This window comes from Artibeus jamaicensis, unplaced genomic scaffold, assembly GCF_021234435.1.
Source record: "Artibeus jamaicensis isolate MK-2021 breed Jamaican fruit bat unplaced genomic scaffold, CSHL_Jam_final contig_233, whole genome shotgun sequence".
NCBI classification, from domain to species: domain Eukaryota; kingdom Metazoa; phylum Chordata; class Mammalia; order Chiroptera; family Phyllostomidae; genus Artibeus; species Artibeus jamaicensis.
In genome coordinates this window covers 32837054-32852881 of record NW_026521486.1, presented here as the reverse complement: position 1 = coordinate 32852881, position 15828 = coordinate 32837054, and the positions used below count along the sequence as shown (strand labels likewise).

General features: G+C 37.3%; 1 protein-coding gene across 14 annotated transcripts in view; it reads left to right on the top strand.

The window, feature by feature from the left end:
- Positions 1–15828, top strand: part of SOX5 (SRY-box transcription factor 5) — a 929786-nt gene that overhangs the window by 898823 nt on the left and 15135 nt on the right. For all 14 annotated transcript variants that reach the window (XM_037144816.2, XM_053661997.1, XM_037144815.2 and 11 more), the window contains one exon: positions 15344–15452. In XM_037144816.2, the coding sequence (XP_037000711.2) occupies positions 15344–15452 (109 nt within the window). The remainder of the gene's footprint in view (positions 1–15343; positions 15453–15828) is intronic.

The following is a 15828-nucleotide window of genomic DNA, read 5'->3' as shown; positions in this document are numbered from 1 at the left end:
ATTGGAATCCTGTAGTGGAGGTCTGTTTTTTTTTTTTTTTTTTTTTTTTTTGAGTACACAAACCTTACACACATTAACTTTTCCTCACATTTCAGACGATCAGTATGGTTGTCCCAACTAGACAGTCTTAATTCTGAAAAGCTGCATTGGACAGTGAAAACAATTAGAGGTGTGAAGAGAGGGATGACTGTATTCCGGTAACATGTACTAAAGTCAGTTTTACCAAAACACATTTTAATTGAAGACTTCTAAAAGATTTTGCACTTCTTAACTTTTCTTGGAAGTGTTTCAACGTACTCAAGAACTGTGTATGTCGGGTTTCTTGGAAACTCTGGGACACAGTGTTATTTATAATTGTCATCTCTGGTTAATTATAGCCTGATTGTATATTCGAATAATGTTATCTTTTTACCACACAGCTCTGTTACAGAGTAGTGTTATGGATGGATGCGTAAGCCTCTTAGGTAGAAAGACTCAGAAAGAAGACCCTCTGATATTTGTTTTGTAAAAAACACCCGCTTTGCTTCATTAACATGTAAGTGGAAGTTTTAACCATACATTCAACTGCATACTCAGGTTCCGACCTAAAGTTTGAAGGTATCCATACCTAAAAGGCAAGTCCACCAGGCAATACAAAAATAATAGAGACCCAGTGCTCTGGACTGAAATGAAGAATAGACCAGAAGTTTCCCTGCCCTTTCCTCTCACTCCCAATATTGTTATCTTAGGAAGATGATACTTATGCTATAGTATCCGTAAGGAATGTATTTAAACCATCAGTCAAGATGGTAAACATAATCACATCAAAATTGCAACTAAACGACTGAAAAACCATCATTCAGAACCACATGAAATTGAGCTGAATGGAAATTCTAAAACTAGGGAATGAAAGAAGCCACATCAAGGCTGGTAGGAGGGACAGAGTTGTGAAAGGGGCTGGTCCCACATCTACATGTGATAGAAAAAATCAGGAGGGGTTTCTGGGCTGTGGAAGTCCTCCCTCGAGGAGCTAGGGGTCTCAGCCCCTCATCAGGCACCCCAGCCCAGGGTTCCAGTGCCAGGAAGAGAAGTTCCCATACTCTTGGCTGTAAAAATCTGCAGTGATTGAAGATAAGGAAGATGAAAGCTTCTGGAGTCCCAGACAGCTCCTCGTAAAGGGTCCAAAAATAAACATACTCAGACTCATTCCCTGTGAGCTCCAGTGTGGGGAACAGCAGGTTGAAAGACACCAAAGGCACATTGGGAGGAACTGCAACGTCCATCATCAGGACCAGAACTGGGGTACAACTTTCTCCCAGACAGAAGAACTGGGAGAATCTATTGTATCTTTGCTGAGCCGCCCACCCCCTACAGAGCTAGCAGGCAGGTGCCATATCTAAGCCTCTTTCATCCTGGCTATCACTGTTTACCCTACCCTGGTGATTCCCAGAGGTTCCACCCTACCCAACTTTCAGGCCTACCCAAGCTGCTTCCAGCGAGTGACTTTCCTATACAAATAGCCTGTTTGAGCTCATGATTTATATTTTCCTAAAATCTTTCAAACAAGCAGCATCTGGCCTCAGCAAGCCTCGTACCTCTTGCTAACTGGCCCCAGCCCTGGCTTTAGCAGCAGCCCACCCTGGTTTGCATCTTGGACTTGGTTGGGCACCTCCAAGCCCAGCACAAGCAGCAGTTATCTGCACATCATTTTGTAGTTCCTGCTGGGGGTTCTTGGACAGAACACAGGTGGAGGCTGACAATGGCCTGAACATCTCAGGAGGCTTCAGAAACAGCAAACCAAGTGGACCGGTTTAGATGATGTCAGATTATCATCATCCAACCACCCCCATAAACAAAATGCTCAAGGGGTAGACTCATTGATCAGCAGAGCTCTACTGAAGTAAGTCCTGCTCTCTGGGGTGGGCCCATGTATAGCTGATTCACCAAGGTCATAGGAGGTCAATGATTAATGGTTGCAGCCAGTGCTTATAGCTGATTGGCCTGGGGGTAAGTCCCTCTTATTAACAGGCCAAGAGCTATCAAGGCTCAATCACAAGAGGAGAGTGTATGCAGCCCAGGTGAGGGTGTACCTCAAGTAGCCAGCTTGGGTGATCGGAGAGGATATGTCACTGGATCCTGCATGACACCTGCTACATTAGGCCATTCTACCAAGCCTGGGAGATGTAGCAGCTTTACCTAATAATACATAGAGTCAAACACAGGGAGCTTACCAAAATGAGGAGACAAAGAAACATGTCCCAAATGAAAAAAAGAGAGAGAGAGAAGAAGAAGAAGATTCCAGAAAAAGAACTAAAGAAAACAAAGACAAGCATCTAGATGCAGAGTTCAAAACATTGAGTAAGAGGATGCCAATTCATTGAATGAGAACCTCAACAGTATTTAAAAAGACATGCCAGAAATGAGGGATACACTAACAGAAATGAAGAATAAGTTATGGGACTCAACAGTAGAGTAGATGAAGCCAAGAATCAAATCAGCAATTTGGAATATAAGGAAGCAAAAAACACCCAATCAGAACAACAAAAAGAAAAAGAATCTCACACACACACACACACACACAAAATGTGTGGCTCTACAGAGCCTCTGGGAAATTCTCGAGCACACTAACACTTGCATAATGTGGGTGCCTAACGGAAAGGAAACAGAACAAGAAATTGAAAACCTATTTGAGAAACTAGTAACAGAAAACTTCCCTAACTCGGTAAAGGAAATAGGCACTCAAGTCTAGAAAGAGGGGAGATCCACAAACAGGATGAACCCAAAGAGGCCCACACCAAGACACATTGTACTTTAAAAGCCGAAGGTTAAAAAGAAAGAGAATCTTAAAAGCAGCAAGAGAAAAGTAGTTAGTTACCTACAAGGAAGCTCCCATAAAACTGTCAGCTGATTTCTCAATAGCAGCTTTGTAGTCCAGATGATATATTCATATGCAAGAAATATTCAGTGAAGAAAAGCAAGGCTCTACAACCAAGATTACCCTACCCAGCAAAGTTATCATTTAGAATCAAAGGACAGATAAAGAGCTTTCTAGGCAAGAGAAAGCTAAAGGAGTTCATCGTCAACAAACCAGTGCTATATGAAATGTTAAATGGCTTTAAGAATATGAAAAAAAGATTACAAATATAAATAATAAAATGGCAATGAATACATATCTATTAATAATTGAATCTAAAAACAAAAGAAGTGAACAAGCACAACAGAAGCAGACACACAGATACAGAGAACATTTTGACAGTTGCCTGATTGCAGGGGTTGAGGGGCTGGAGAATGGGTGAAAGAAGTGAAGGAATTAAGAATTACAAATTGGTTGTTAAAGAATTATAATGGGGATCTAAAGCACAGCATAAAGAATATAGTTAATAATATTCTAATAACTAGGTATGGTGTCAGATGGGAGCGAGATATATCAGGATGATCAGTTAGTAAGTTACGTAATGTCTAGTCACTGGGGTGTACGCCTGAACCTAATATAATAATTTCTGTTAACTATAATTGAAAATAAAAAATGATAACATTTAAAAAAAGAAATGTAGTTATTATATGTATCAAGAAATCTAAATACAGTAGCTTCAACAAGGATTAAATTTTAACTTACAATGAAGTTAGGAGCAGAAGGTTGGTGATACTAGTTTATCAGCTCACTGATGTCAGGGTTAAAATCTCTGGGATTTTCTTAGTTTTCTTATAGGGTCACAACATGTTGTTGTACCTACGACTATCCCATGAAGGCAAGCAGTTCTAGGAAGGAGAATTAGTTTTCTCTTTGCTGAGTTCACTCTCCATTTCCACGGGGATGTTTTTCATTCCTCCTTCATTCACGTAGCCTTGTTTCCCATGTCATTCTCAGAAGGATGCTTTACTGCACCCCTCAGGTTGGCTTCCGCTCACCTCCCCTTTGGGTGGTGCTGGGTCACATCACATCTTTATAACAATACTAGGTAAAGGAAGAGAGATGGCTTTAAAGTGATAGTGAATTAGTTTCTGGGACTGAATGAGAGCCCTTATTCTATCCTTCCTTATATCAAGGAATATATTAAGATTAAAGATAATACTGGCAAGAAAAAAAAAAGGACCAGAATGGCTACCGGTTAGGAAAAGGCCATTGTGAACCACGGCTACATTAGAAAAGTTAGATCAAAGCTCTTGAAACTGCTTTGTTTTTTATTGTTTCATATTTGTTGCCATCCATGTAACTACTCTTGCCATTCCCCCATACATGTTTAGGACCTTCCTTATAACTTGTCCGTGGTTCATAAAGAATTACATCATATGCAATCATGTCCAAAAGAAAGCATTCTTGGTAACAGGTTAAATCAGTGGGTAGTGTTCACACACATGCTCTCTACCTGTTAAGGCCGACTCCCATACTGCTTCTCTGATATAAAACAGATGCTACTCACAGAAATAAACATGCAAATGTGCGCATACATTTCTTAAGGGAGAGAATGCATTCTCTAAATATCAATTGCCTTTAGTGTACCTGAAATTTAAACACCTGCACATGCCATGAGTGCATCTAGAACCACAAAGTAGAATAGCTGGAAAATTGTCGTATTTTTTCTCCTGAGATCCAGTGAAAATTCTTTGCAAATTTACATAGAATAAGATGAAAATTTGGTGAATAACATGTATATCGTAGATTATAATTTACCCATTAATAACATCAGTTTCTCTTTCCAGTTGTCAGTCATATTCATAAGAACCTTTACCACAGACTATACCTAGACTGATTTGTAAGTAAAGGTGACGTTTCATTACTCTGGCACTCAGGTATTCTTCCATTACAGCCTCCTCTTTGCTGCCATTGTCATCCCTTTTCCTTCTCTCTAACAGAGTGCCAAACGTGAAACGACAGTGACCAATGTTGACTTAATGTGGATGTTTAATAATGAAAAAAGTGTGTCAGTCCCAGCATTAGTTACAAATGGCAGTAAGTGTATCGGATGGCAGCCCTGTAATAATTTTACATCCATCATTCTTTCCTGATGCTTCGCTGGCCATCTGATGGATGAGGCCAGCAGCGTTAACTCTTCAGAAACTGACACAGCGCATCTAGTTCAGCATTGCTTAACACATGCCCCTTCCCTGAGACGAGGAGGAGGTATGTGAGCAACTGTGAACTACAGGTTTTTCTTTGAAAAGAGTGAATATGAAGGGACTCATGCCTCTGCATTCAATGGGAGATTCTCCAGTTATTTAATGATTAGTAAATTGCTTTTGAAGATGCTTCCTTTAGTTAAAATGCACTAGAGAAGTCAAATTAGAACTAGATATTTCAGTGGTTAGAAAGAGACTTCTTGAAGGAAAAAAAACATGTTAGATAAATCTTTCAGGAGGAAATGAGATATGGCAACAGTTGTAGCCAAGCAGGGGCTTTTACTATGTGGGGGGCGCTGGGGGCGGGTGTTAAAAGACATCCCTAATCCTTTACAGCCACTGGCTAGAATTTGCCTAGGAACAAATGAAAATAACAAAATGATTGATATTTACCTTTCTAAAAGTGAATATGTATTATTTTTAAATTTCTACATGTCATTATGTACTTGGTGACTCTAACTAAAAGATACACAAAATCTGGTGTTGAATACTTGCCTTTTATTGCTGGAGTCTTCTCCATTGCAAATGTATATAAATGGACGGGAGCTGCTTTCTAGGCAACTAACTGATGATTTAAAAATCTAGACCAGCTTCTTACATGCAAGTTGGCATTTGATTCTTAGGTTTCGTTTCTTTTGTTTTTCATTCATAAAACCTTCTTAATTCTGAGGGTCTTAGCTAGGGAACACTTCTTATGGGACAGGAAAGGAGGGGAAAGCCCCTCAGTGAATATTATCAGCACAGAGCAGCCCGTTTTGAAAGACCAGGACAAAAAGGCAAATAGGTATTATGTCATCACCATCCATCACTCTATATGTCAGCCTTTCAATAATTCCAATCGACATTCTCGACAGGCTGGTGCAAGTTAAAGGGGCTGTTTGTTTCCAGAAATTGAGTATAGGCTGTCTATAGTCTTTTGTTCCAGATGGGTTTTTTTTCCTGTGTCTTTTCATTTCTTTCTTTTCTTTTTGGGCGTATTTAATTGAAATACATGCCGAGATTGCAGACTGCAAAGATCAGAGCTGTTTTCGTCCAGCAGTGGTAACTATGCATTAAACATTTTGATTTGTTTGAGCTTGAAGTTTAGTCCTTTTTTTGCCATTTGCTTCATGGAGTTTGTGTATATTTACAGCCTCTGCATTTAATGGCCACATGCCTTATTTTCACAGATGGCCAGTGGAAGACTTTTTCTTTCTCCTAGTATAGCCCGCTTTCAGTTTTGCTACATTTGTCACAGTGCCACCACTTGCAGCTAGCAAGTGCCCACGCTTGGTGGGGAGCAATTATGGTGTGAGTTTTTAAGGAGCTTTTTAAAGGGTTTTTTTTTTTTTCAGTAAACTTTTTATGGTTTAATTTTCAAGCCTAGAAAAGCTATGCGTGTTTTCAAACAGAGAGTCTTGTGTTCTTTACATCATTCTGGTACCGGGCTGTGCAGGATGGCTCAGTAAAATGGGTCACCCGGGGCACACCAGAGGGGGCTTCCAGAGAGATACCCCCCGGCCTCCCTGATGATGGGGATTATCTCTTCACTCAAAGGTCGGAGGCTATGCTTACAATAGTATTCTTTCGTTTTGAATTTTTATTGAATTTGTTGGGGTGCCATTGCTTAATAAAATTATAGAGGTTTCAGCTGTACAGTTATATAACACATCAGCTGTATATTGTATTGTGTGTTCGCCACCCCAAGTGTCCTTCCGTCACCACTCACCCTTCTTTGCCCTCCTGTATGTCCCCCTACCCTCTTTCTGTTTGGTAGTCACTATACAAAGCCAGTTTGAAAATACTGCGTTGGGAACAATCTAGATAGTTTTAAAGTGCCTGTGTACAGTAGACAGATATAAGACTAAAAGAATAATAAAAATAATTATACAGAAATGATAGGGTTATACGTTTGCATATACGACCCCACATTTCCAATGTTTCCATATGTAAAATAAGAATCACTTTTGCTGTTGGACTGGAACTCTTCCTTTTTAAAACATGGTTTCTTAAGAATGGCCTTCCCTTCCCTTCTCTGCTCCCTTGCTCCCTTCCTCGTCCTGAACATCAGATGAGAAAGACTTGCTTGTGAGTCCTGGGAGTGATAAGGGCTATTGACATTTATTTTGTGTCCTACCATTTTCAGAGTGCTTTCCCATTAAATTTCAACCCTATATGTTCTGTCATATAAGCATACCAGTATGCTTATCTTTGATTTAAATTTTTTTAAATACCCAGAGTTTTGCAAAGGTGACAGGAATTGAAGTGGTAGATCGGTTTGTCATCCAGGGCCGTCTGGCTAGAACTTCAGTTTCTTTCCTAATGGACCAGTGGACAAGCTGGAGTTCATGCAGCTCACCCAGCACCTACTCCAGGTTTGGTCCTGTGCCTCAGTTAGTGTGTTCTTTCTGAGTCTGTGACAAAAAAATCTCATTTGAGCAATCTCCACAATTTATATAGTTTTCCCAATTCTTCATTTTTTTTGTTTCTGCTCCCTTTCTAGATCTTCCTTTTTTCACCATGCATCAGCCCCTTCGCCAGAGAATAAACTAGAAAAACAAAAAGAATACATTCAATCTTACTTCATACTTCATAGCAGCTCTAATAAAACATGAAATGTTAGGGTTTGTTAAGTGAGATTTAAATATCTATTCTAAACTACATTTTTCTCTCCCTTCCTCTAAACTGCCATGGATAATTGAGAAGCGAACTGTAACCCTGATGTGCCTGCTTCTCTTTGTCAGACCCAGCATTTCTGAACCAAACCACAATTCTTCAAAGTAGTCCAATTATATTTATTTAACGGAGGTAACTACTGGCTACTGAAGCTGCGTTTGTTAAGAATGCTGAGTTTTATAGTTTTTATTTCATGAAAAGGAAAAATAAAAGAGAATAATTCTATACATAACCCAGTCACTGAGTTACCCATTGTTTATAGAACAACTGTTATCAGACAACACCCAGTTTTGTTTCCATCTGTGTAGCCCTCTCACTGACTGGACATCCCGTGTATGCGGTGAATTGTATCATTTGTCTCTGTTAGCCTCCTGTGCTTTTTCCCCATTAACTCTTCTGATTTGACTCAGTGTGCATAGCATCTATATCCACCCTGCTCTGAAATTACATCAAAGTCACTTTTAGACTGTCATTGAATGCTGACCACATATACAGGCATTTGAAACCTTGGGTCTTATTGTTTTCCTCTCCTGCCTTCTCTTCCACATGTATCCGCCATAAGCACCATTGACAAATAAATAAGGGTCAGTGTTTTACTATGACAGTATTCTTGTCTACCTTCTTTGTGAGTGATTTGATTCCTTGAGTGGCTTTTCTCTGCATCATACAGCCCGCCTCCTGTGAAGACTTCTCTGTGATGGCACTTGTTTTCCTGTTGAAGGACCAAATTGTAATGTTGAATTGAGCACATATAACTGTGTCTTTTACAAAGTACCTGAATTTGTAAATCTGATTATTATTGGACAAACTCTTCATAAAATATATTTTAATAACCACATTTTTGTTTTTTAATAACTTGAATTATCTTTCTTTTAAAAAAATGTTTATTTTAGAGAAAAGGGGAAGGAGGGAGAAAAAGAGGGAAAGAAACATCAATGTGTGGTTGCTTCATGCGCCCCCTACTGGGGACCTAGCCCACAACCCAGGCATGTGCCCTGACTGGGAATTGAACAGGCAATCCTTTGGTTTACAGGCTTGCACTCCATCCACTAAGTCACACCAGCTAAGGCTGAATTATCATTCTTAAATTTAAGAAGATGATTATATTATCCCCAATCAGAAATAGAGTGCCTTCAAGTTTTGAAACTTAAACTTTTGAGGAATTTATCATTTATGGATAGAGAAAATATGTCAAGTAGGACATAGAATTGCAGGTTAGGTTTCTAACAAAATGAAAAGGATCTTTAATCCAATATGTCACCTGACCTTGGATGAGCTCTCCAACATCTCTAATATGCCAATACTTGAAAACTGCCAGAGAAATGAAATTTTTCACACCCCAAGGCAGTCCTTTAGATGGATAGACAGCTCTGACTCCCAGAGAACTCTTCCTTCACTGGTTCCTTGTCTTTCACCAGGTAACTTACAACTGTTGGTCAGTGTTCGATTCCTTGATGACATATGGCCAAATTCTATCTCTTTTTCACAAATAACAGGTCTTTATTGTTTTTAAACATGGGGAGTCTTAAGATATTTAAAGATAGCTACTGTTGATCTTTTTTCCCACTCCATTTAATTCTCTTTTCCTGGGTCCTGTGCAATTTCTTCATCCTGACAACAAGATATTGGTAAGAATCTATTCCAATGCTGAGTTTAAGTCCAAAACATTGTAGCCGTTGAACTTTCCTGGCCTTCATTCCAGGTCCTATAGGAAAAATTATTATACCATTGTTTTTATTAATCCTCACTAGCTTCTTGTTATTGCCACATCCTCTACTAAGTGCTCCTAAGTAATCCTCATAACAATAGGCTCTATCTTTTCTGGAACATACATTAACTGACATTGGTCCTCACATTTCTCTGAAATGAATCAGAATTAGTTATTTGTCATCAATTTTCTAATATTTCCTGTACTTTAAAAACAATTCTTTAAAAATCATAAATAGGGATTCAATTTATTCACATCATTTTACTATCTTGGAAAGTTATTCATGTGGATTAAGACTTGAATTTATAAAAAACTGTGTGTTTCCTTCAAAACCATTCCATTTACCTTCAACTTCATAATACTTCTTAGGAAAACTTGATCTGCAATACATTTCAGTGACATCAGGTTGCCCAATGAAATTATAATTCTAAGAAATTTAGCTAGAATTACACTTCAAGAAATACTTCATGAAGCTAGCTACCAAATTTCATAAAAGGAAATTGAGGGTAGAATCATATTGTGACTCCTAATTCATGCTTTCTTCACCAGGAGAATCTAGTGGAATATAAAAGGGAAAAAAATCAGGATTGGAGAAGACTGATTTTGTACATGATCAGACCAGAGGTCACTTAAGGACCTTTCCAACTACTTAGCGAATCTACCGCTATGATACTCTGATGGAGAAAATGAATAAAAAAGTATTCCTAAGGAATACAAGATTTCAGAGTATCAAAGCATCTGATAACATCTTAATGGATAAATTAATATTTGACCAGAATAAAATTAGTGAACAATTTCTTCAATTTACATCATTGTTGATATTGGAGGGAAGTATGTGTAAGAGAGAGAGCGAGTGTGTATATGTATTTGTATATAATTTATATACAATTTACAAGAAAGCCTTTTCTTCCATTTGTGTTAGATTATATGGGTGGATTATTATTTTTTAGGAAATGGTAATCTTAATAAGTGAGGGTAAAACCAAGAGCTTGAGGGGTAGACACGTGCATTGTTTCTTTGTATTTTCCTTAAGCTGATGAAAACAATTTCCAACTGATAAATTGTAATGACATTATAAATAATCTTTCATCTTCTTGGGTGGTCTGTGGGATTCACATAAATGGAGGGTTGAAAACCTTTTTTGTTTCTTTGTTCTTCCCGTGTCATTAGTATAGAAGGAGACCATAAAAAAGTGTAGCCAGAAGGATTTTAACTATTACTGAGTCAACATTTGACAGTCACACTCTGTTCTGTCATTTCATGCATGTGCTTTTTATGAGTTTTATAGCTTTGTAAGCTTTATTTCACGGATGTCCATTATGATAGCTGATCCATAACCCATTTCTCCCTTTGTGTATGTGTGTCTGGTGGGGAGCAAAGCTCATCACTTAGATGAATCCCAATTTCAAGGGGTGATAAAAGAACCATCTACTGATGAACTGTTTAATTCAGGCTTAGGTATAAGGAAATATCTATTACCTCTTCTAAAGTACAGTTTGTGTGGGGGTTTGTGTGTGTGTGTGTTGACTCTTCTATTAAATATCAACAAAGGATGTACATTTCAGACTTTACAAACTGTGACTTTTAGGTATTTTCAGTATTAGTTGAAGTAATTGGAATAGGAGCAAATTTCAATTTAAATATCTGGTAGACTTATATGATGGAGCTGTAAATAATCATGTATGAGCATCAAATGGAAAATTTTTTAAAGATTAAATATATTATTGTAGCTGGTGGACAGGAGAAAAAATAACCCTCAATAATTTTTAGGGTTGATACCATTACTCTCCTCTTCAACACATTAGTCCACTACTTGGCCACAGAGCATAGAAGATGAGATCATAACCATGTCAGAATCCTTAATACACATTGAACTGACTATTCCTATAATTCTTATATGTCAGAAAGAATCTTACTCTTTTTAATTACCCTCACTGACTTTTTTACCTAATAATAAAAGTATATCTTAAATTTTTTAACTAATGAGAATATATCATATATTTAAACCCCATTTTACAAATTAGATTCTGGGACACAGGGAAGATAATTAGTTTGTGTAAAGTAATACAGCTAATATATAAGGCAGTTATACTAAGACATGATGTCCCAGATCCCCAAATCTATTATTTTCTATATGGTTATTGCCTGCATTTACAAATATGTCGTCTTCCCATTAATCCCTCTGGCCTTTTGCCATTCAGAGTGTGCTTGATTTAGAAAATACAGATCTTTACTGCCCACTTCTAATCAACTCATTGATCACATGTCTTTAGATATTTTGCAGTTCTTCTTGTTGATTGCCACAATGGACTGGTATCATGTACAAATATACATGTGCTGTTTGCAAGTCATTGGATAAGCCACAAAACCCAAGACCAGCTGCCAAATCCCCTAAGTGAATATTAACATAGTAATAATAGTTCTTCGAATGTTGACTTTTAGTGTTATGAATTTGACCCCAAGAAACTATATGGTCTAAAACTTTCTTTTCTTCTGCAGATGAGATACCATTCATTTGGATCTTTGTACAAGTCAATATAGAATCCTAAGATTTTCAAGTAATACCAGATTTTACCTAATGTTTCCCACCTTAGTAAACCCATGCAGTTGTATAAAATGTGGCCAGATAAGAATCATCTTTCCAAAAGAAGTCTAGTAGTTACCTGATTACTAGTTTTTATTCAAAAGAGAAAGCATATAGGTCAAGACTATTTAATTTTGAGTACTTTGTAGTAATAAATCTGTTTGCGTCTTCTGCTCTCAAATTACTCAGAGCAATAATTTGGCAAGTATTTCTTTAAATGTGTTTGTCTTTCTTTGGTTTTTGGTTTATATCTAATAGAAAAAAGGTAACAAAAAAATCAGTGAATCTTGCCCGTTTCAGATCAGTGCCTGGATGGTATTAAGAGAGCAGTGAAGTGTGAGGTTTGTGTTCTAGAACACTGATCTTAAAGTGGAGGCGCAAAGTACTCCTTTTTTTTATAAATTACTGACTAATGTGGTTTTTATTGGAACCCATTGGAACTAAGAGTATAAATTTGGTAAAAATTGTCACCTCTGCCCATCGACATTTTTTTCTGTCTCCCCAAACTCAATTTTTTAGTGTTTCCTATTCACCATTTTCCTATTTATCCCCTTCCTGCCCTCATTTTGTTTTAACTGCCTATATTTACAAAGAATTAATTTGACAATAAGAGCATTCTCAGTAATATTTGCACACTTGAATAGAGGCTTCTGGAAAGGGAAATATTTAACCCAAGGGACAGAATCTCAAATGGTTGAGTTTTAGACTGGTAGTACATACGTAGCCTTGTGGGAGGGGAACAGCCTGAAACGTGTGGGGCTGGAGAAAATGAGGGTATTCCCAATGTGCTAGCATTTGTGCTTTCTAACATTTGGCTAATACTTTCTTCTCCTGCGTGCCTAAACAGATTGAATTTAAACCTTGGGAACTATTCTTAAATCGGCCTTTTTCTGTTGGTGGTTCAGTATATTATCTAGACTTCTATCCACATGTAGATTTATATCTACTTTTATACATAAGAACTAAATAAAAAAATTTACTACAGGATCAATTTTTATATGGAAATACATTAACAACTATTTAAAATATAAGCACTACATTTTGATAACCTATATTTACCATGTAACCATTTTCTTATATCCTCCATACCTCAATTTTTTTATGGCCTTCTGACTTTATTTTCCGTGAAGGCTTCTAAAGTGTGGCAGTGTTACCATTCTGATTTGCATGTGTTTTAATTAAAGGCACCCTATTCTCTAATTCCTCTAATTTTCCCTGTTCACATGTCTAAGAATTAGCTTAAATGACTACGGAAAATGTCACAAGAGAGGTACATTCTACCATGTTAACTTCTACTATCTCCCACTGACATCCTCTTAAGAAGTATTGTAAATTCCACTTTGGGGTAACTAATTGAGTCATTTTTTATAGTATGTGCTTCAGACGTAGATGATTAGTGATCACTATTGTAAGACCTAGTTATAGCTTTCCTACCCATTAGTTGCTCATTTTGCCTCTTGGTAAGATGGTGCAAGATCTTTACAGATGAACTCAAAGCCTTAGAAGTCACAACGTTTCATTATTTTTCTACTCTGATCACCTTCATTTTTCCTTCGCTTCTTGAAAGACTTTGCTTCAGAATGAAAAACTCTCTAGAATATATGTAGCATAATTTTCCTATACACTGCCAAATCAAAACCTGAGAGGTGATTATGCCCAGTATATTTCCCAAAGACAGAACCGTAGTCTTCATTGACCCGGGGACTCTCATATCATGTTGATGGAATGTGATTTTTTTATGTAACTGTCTCCTACTTCAACAGTTACATTTACTATAAAGAGAGTCTGCTGTGCTGGTATCCTTAGAGCTCCTGAGCTCAGTTAAATATATACAGCAGACTCCCAGCAAAAGAAAATCTGGAACATATACAGCAGTTGAAAATACCAACATTACACACAAAACAAATTGGGACAGGCTCTACATTTTTAAATTGATAATTTATTTCAATGTTCACACTAGACAATCTTATAGAACTAAAGTAGATAAAATTATTTTATTCCCAGTTTCCCTACTGTATTTCATAGTGATTTACAATTTTAAAATATTTTTCATAAGTCACATACAAAATTTGACATATAGAGGAGAACCGAGGCCACTAAAGTAAGGGAATTTTTTATCCAGTAAGTACTGTCATACTGTCAGAGATTGTGTAGAGGTAACACATGCACTGTATTCATTTCAATACCCTTTTGGCTATTGGTGGAAACATTACTTAGGCTCTTCACTTGTAATACAATTATCTTAAATAGTTGATTATTTCCTGTGACTATTTTATGGTGTCAATAGCTGTTCTGCAGTGTATGTGGTTAACTTGTTCTGTGTTCTCCAGAAAACAAGGTGACTAGTTATAAAGAAATATGAGTGAGTTTTACAAAATCCAATAGATGGTTTTCTTAAAACTATTTTGGAACCACATTGTCCTCAGAGCAATGATGGAGCGTGCTAGAGAAAGTTGTAGACCTTTCATTGCATGCTCTTTCTGTTCTTGAACTCACCCAGTTAATTTTGAAGTGGTTTAGTATCTCCTGTAGTTTGTATTAAGCATTATATTTTCCTTGAAAATAATTTAGTTTGCAATGTCATGTTCCCCATGAATTCAAGCCATGCACTGCATGCTTTTAAATGACTTGATTTCTTTGCAGATCTAATTTTGGTATATTTGTATTTCAAATAATTCGCCAACTCAATATTTTGGCTTAGCAATCCAAACCAAATTGTAGTCCAAGTAGCAGGCACTCACATTGAATGTACAGAGCCTTGACAAGCAATTAACAATGAATATTTAAATGTCTTCATTACCCTTTCATGAGGAATGCAGATGGCATTTAAGGAGATGGCAACCAGAGGGCAGTAGTCTTGAATTATGTTCCTATCAGGTGGTCACCTAACTATCGGAAGACTTTCTCTGGGCCCCTTGCCACTTCTATCCTTCTACTGTCTGTCTAAAAATAAAGCAGGCATTCCAAATGCTACAAAACAGGTTTATTTTGTGAAATTTCTATGTACATTTTGTGATTTGGGAAGGTTATCTCCAAGGATCCCGGCATTTATCTTTTTGGCATACCAAATCCAAATGTCAAAACTGTAAAGGGGATTCTTAGAATCAGAGTGTCTTCAAAAATCCTGTTGATCATTTGCTTTAATTACATAATGTGCTGAATGTGCAAAGGTGAATAAATCAACATCCCATCCCTTCTCGAAGCTGATGTATTATCTATGGTCCAAGAAAAATGTCTTTGAATAATTAAAATTTCCAAATTGAGCTCTCATTATAAATTCTTTTTTTTCTTTTTTTCAGGAAAAAACAACACTGGAGAGTCTGACTCAGCAGCTGGCAGTTAAACAGAATGAAGAAGGAAAGTTTAGCCATGCCATGATGGATTTCAATATGAGTGGAGATTCTGATGGTTCGTGAAAGTTGTTCATATGCATTCCAGTAGTGTGCAGAAGTGTCTATTTAGGGCCAGTTGCAACTACTAGAAAATATACAAGACAGTCACTCACACCTGATCATTAGGAGAGGAGCTCGTGTGTACTGAGCAGGCCCCATGAGCCAAGCACCGGCTGAGAGCTTTGCATCAATCATTTCATTCATCCTTAGCACAGCCTGTGAGAGAAGCAGTATTACAGATAAAGAGATTGGTCCTTCAATTTTGAATCATTTTTCCCAAGGTTACAGGGCTGTAAGTGCCAGAGGCAGATCTTGGATTCAAATGGAATGATTCCAAATATTCTCAATCACCATCTACCCTGCTTCTTGCTCTCTATTCCTTATACTTGAAA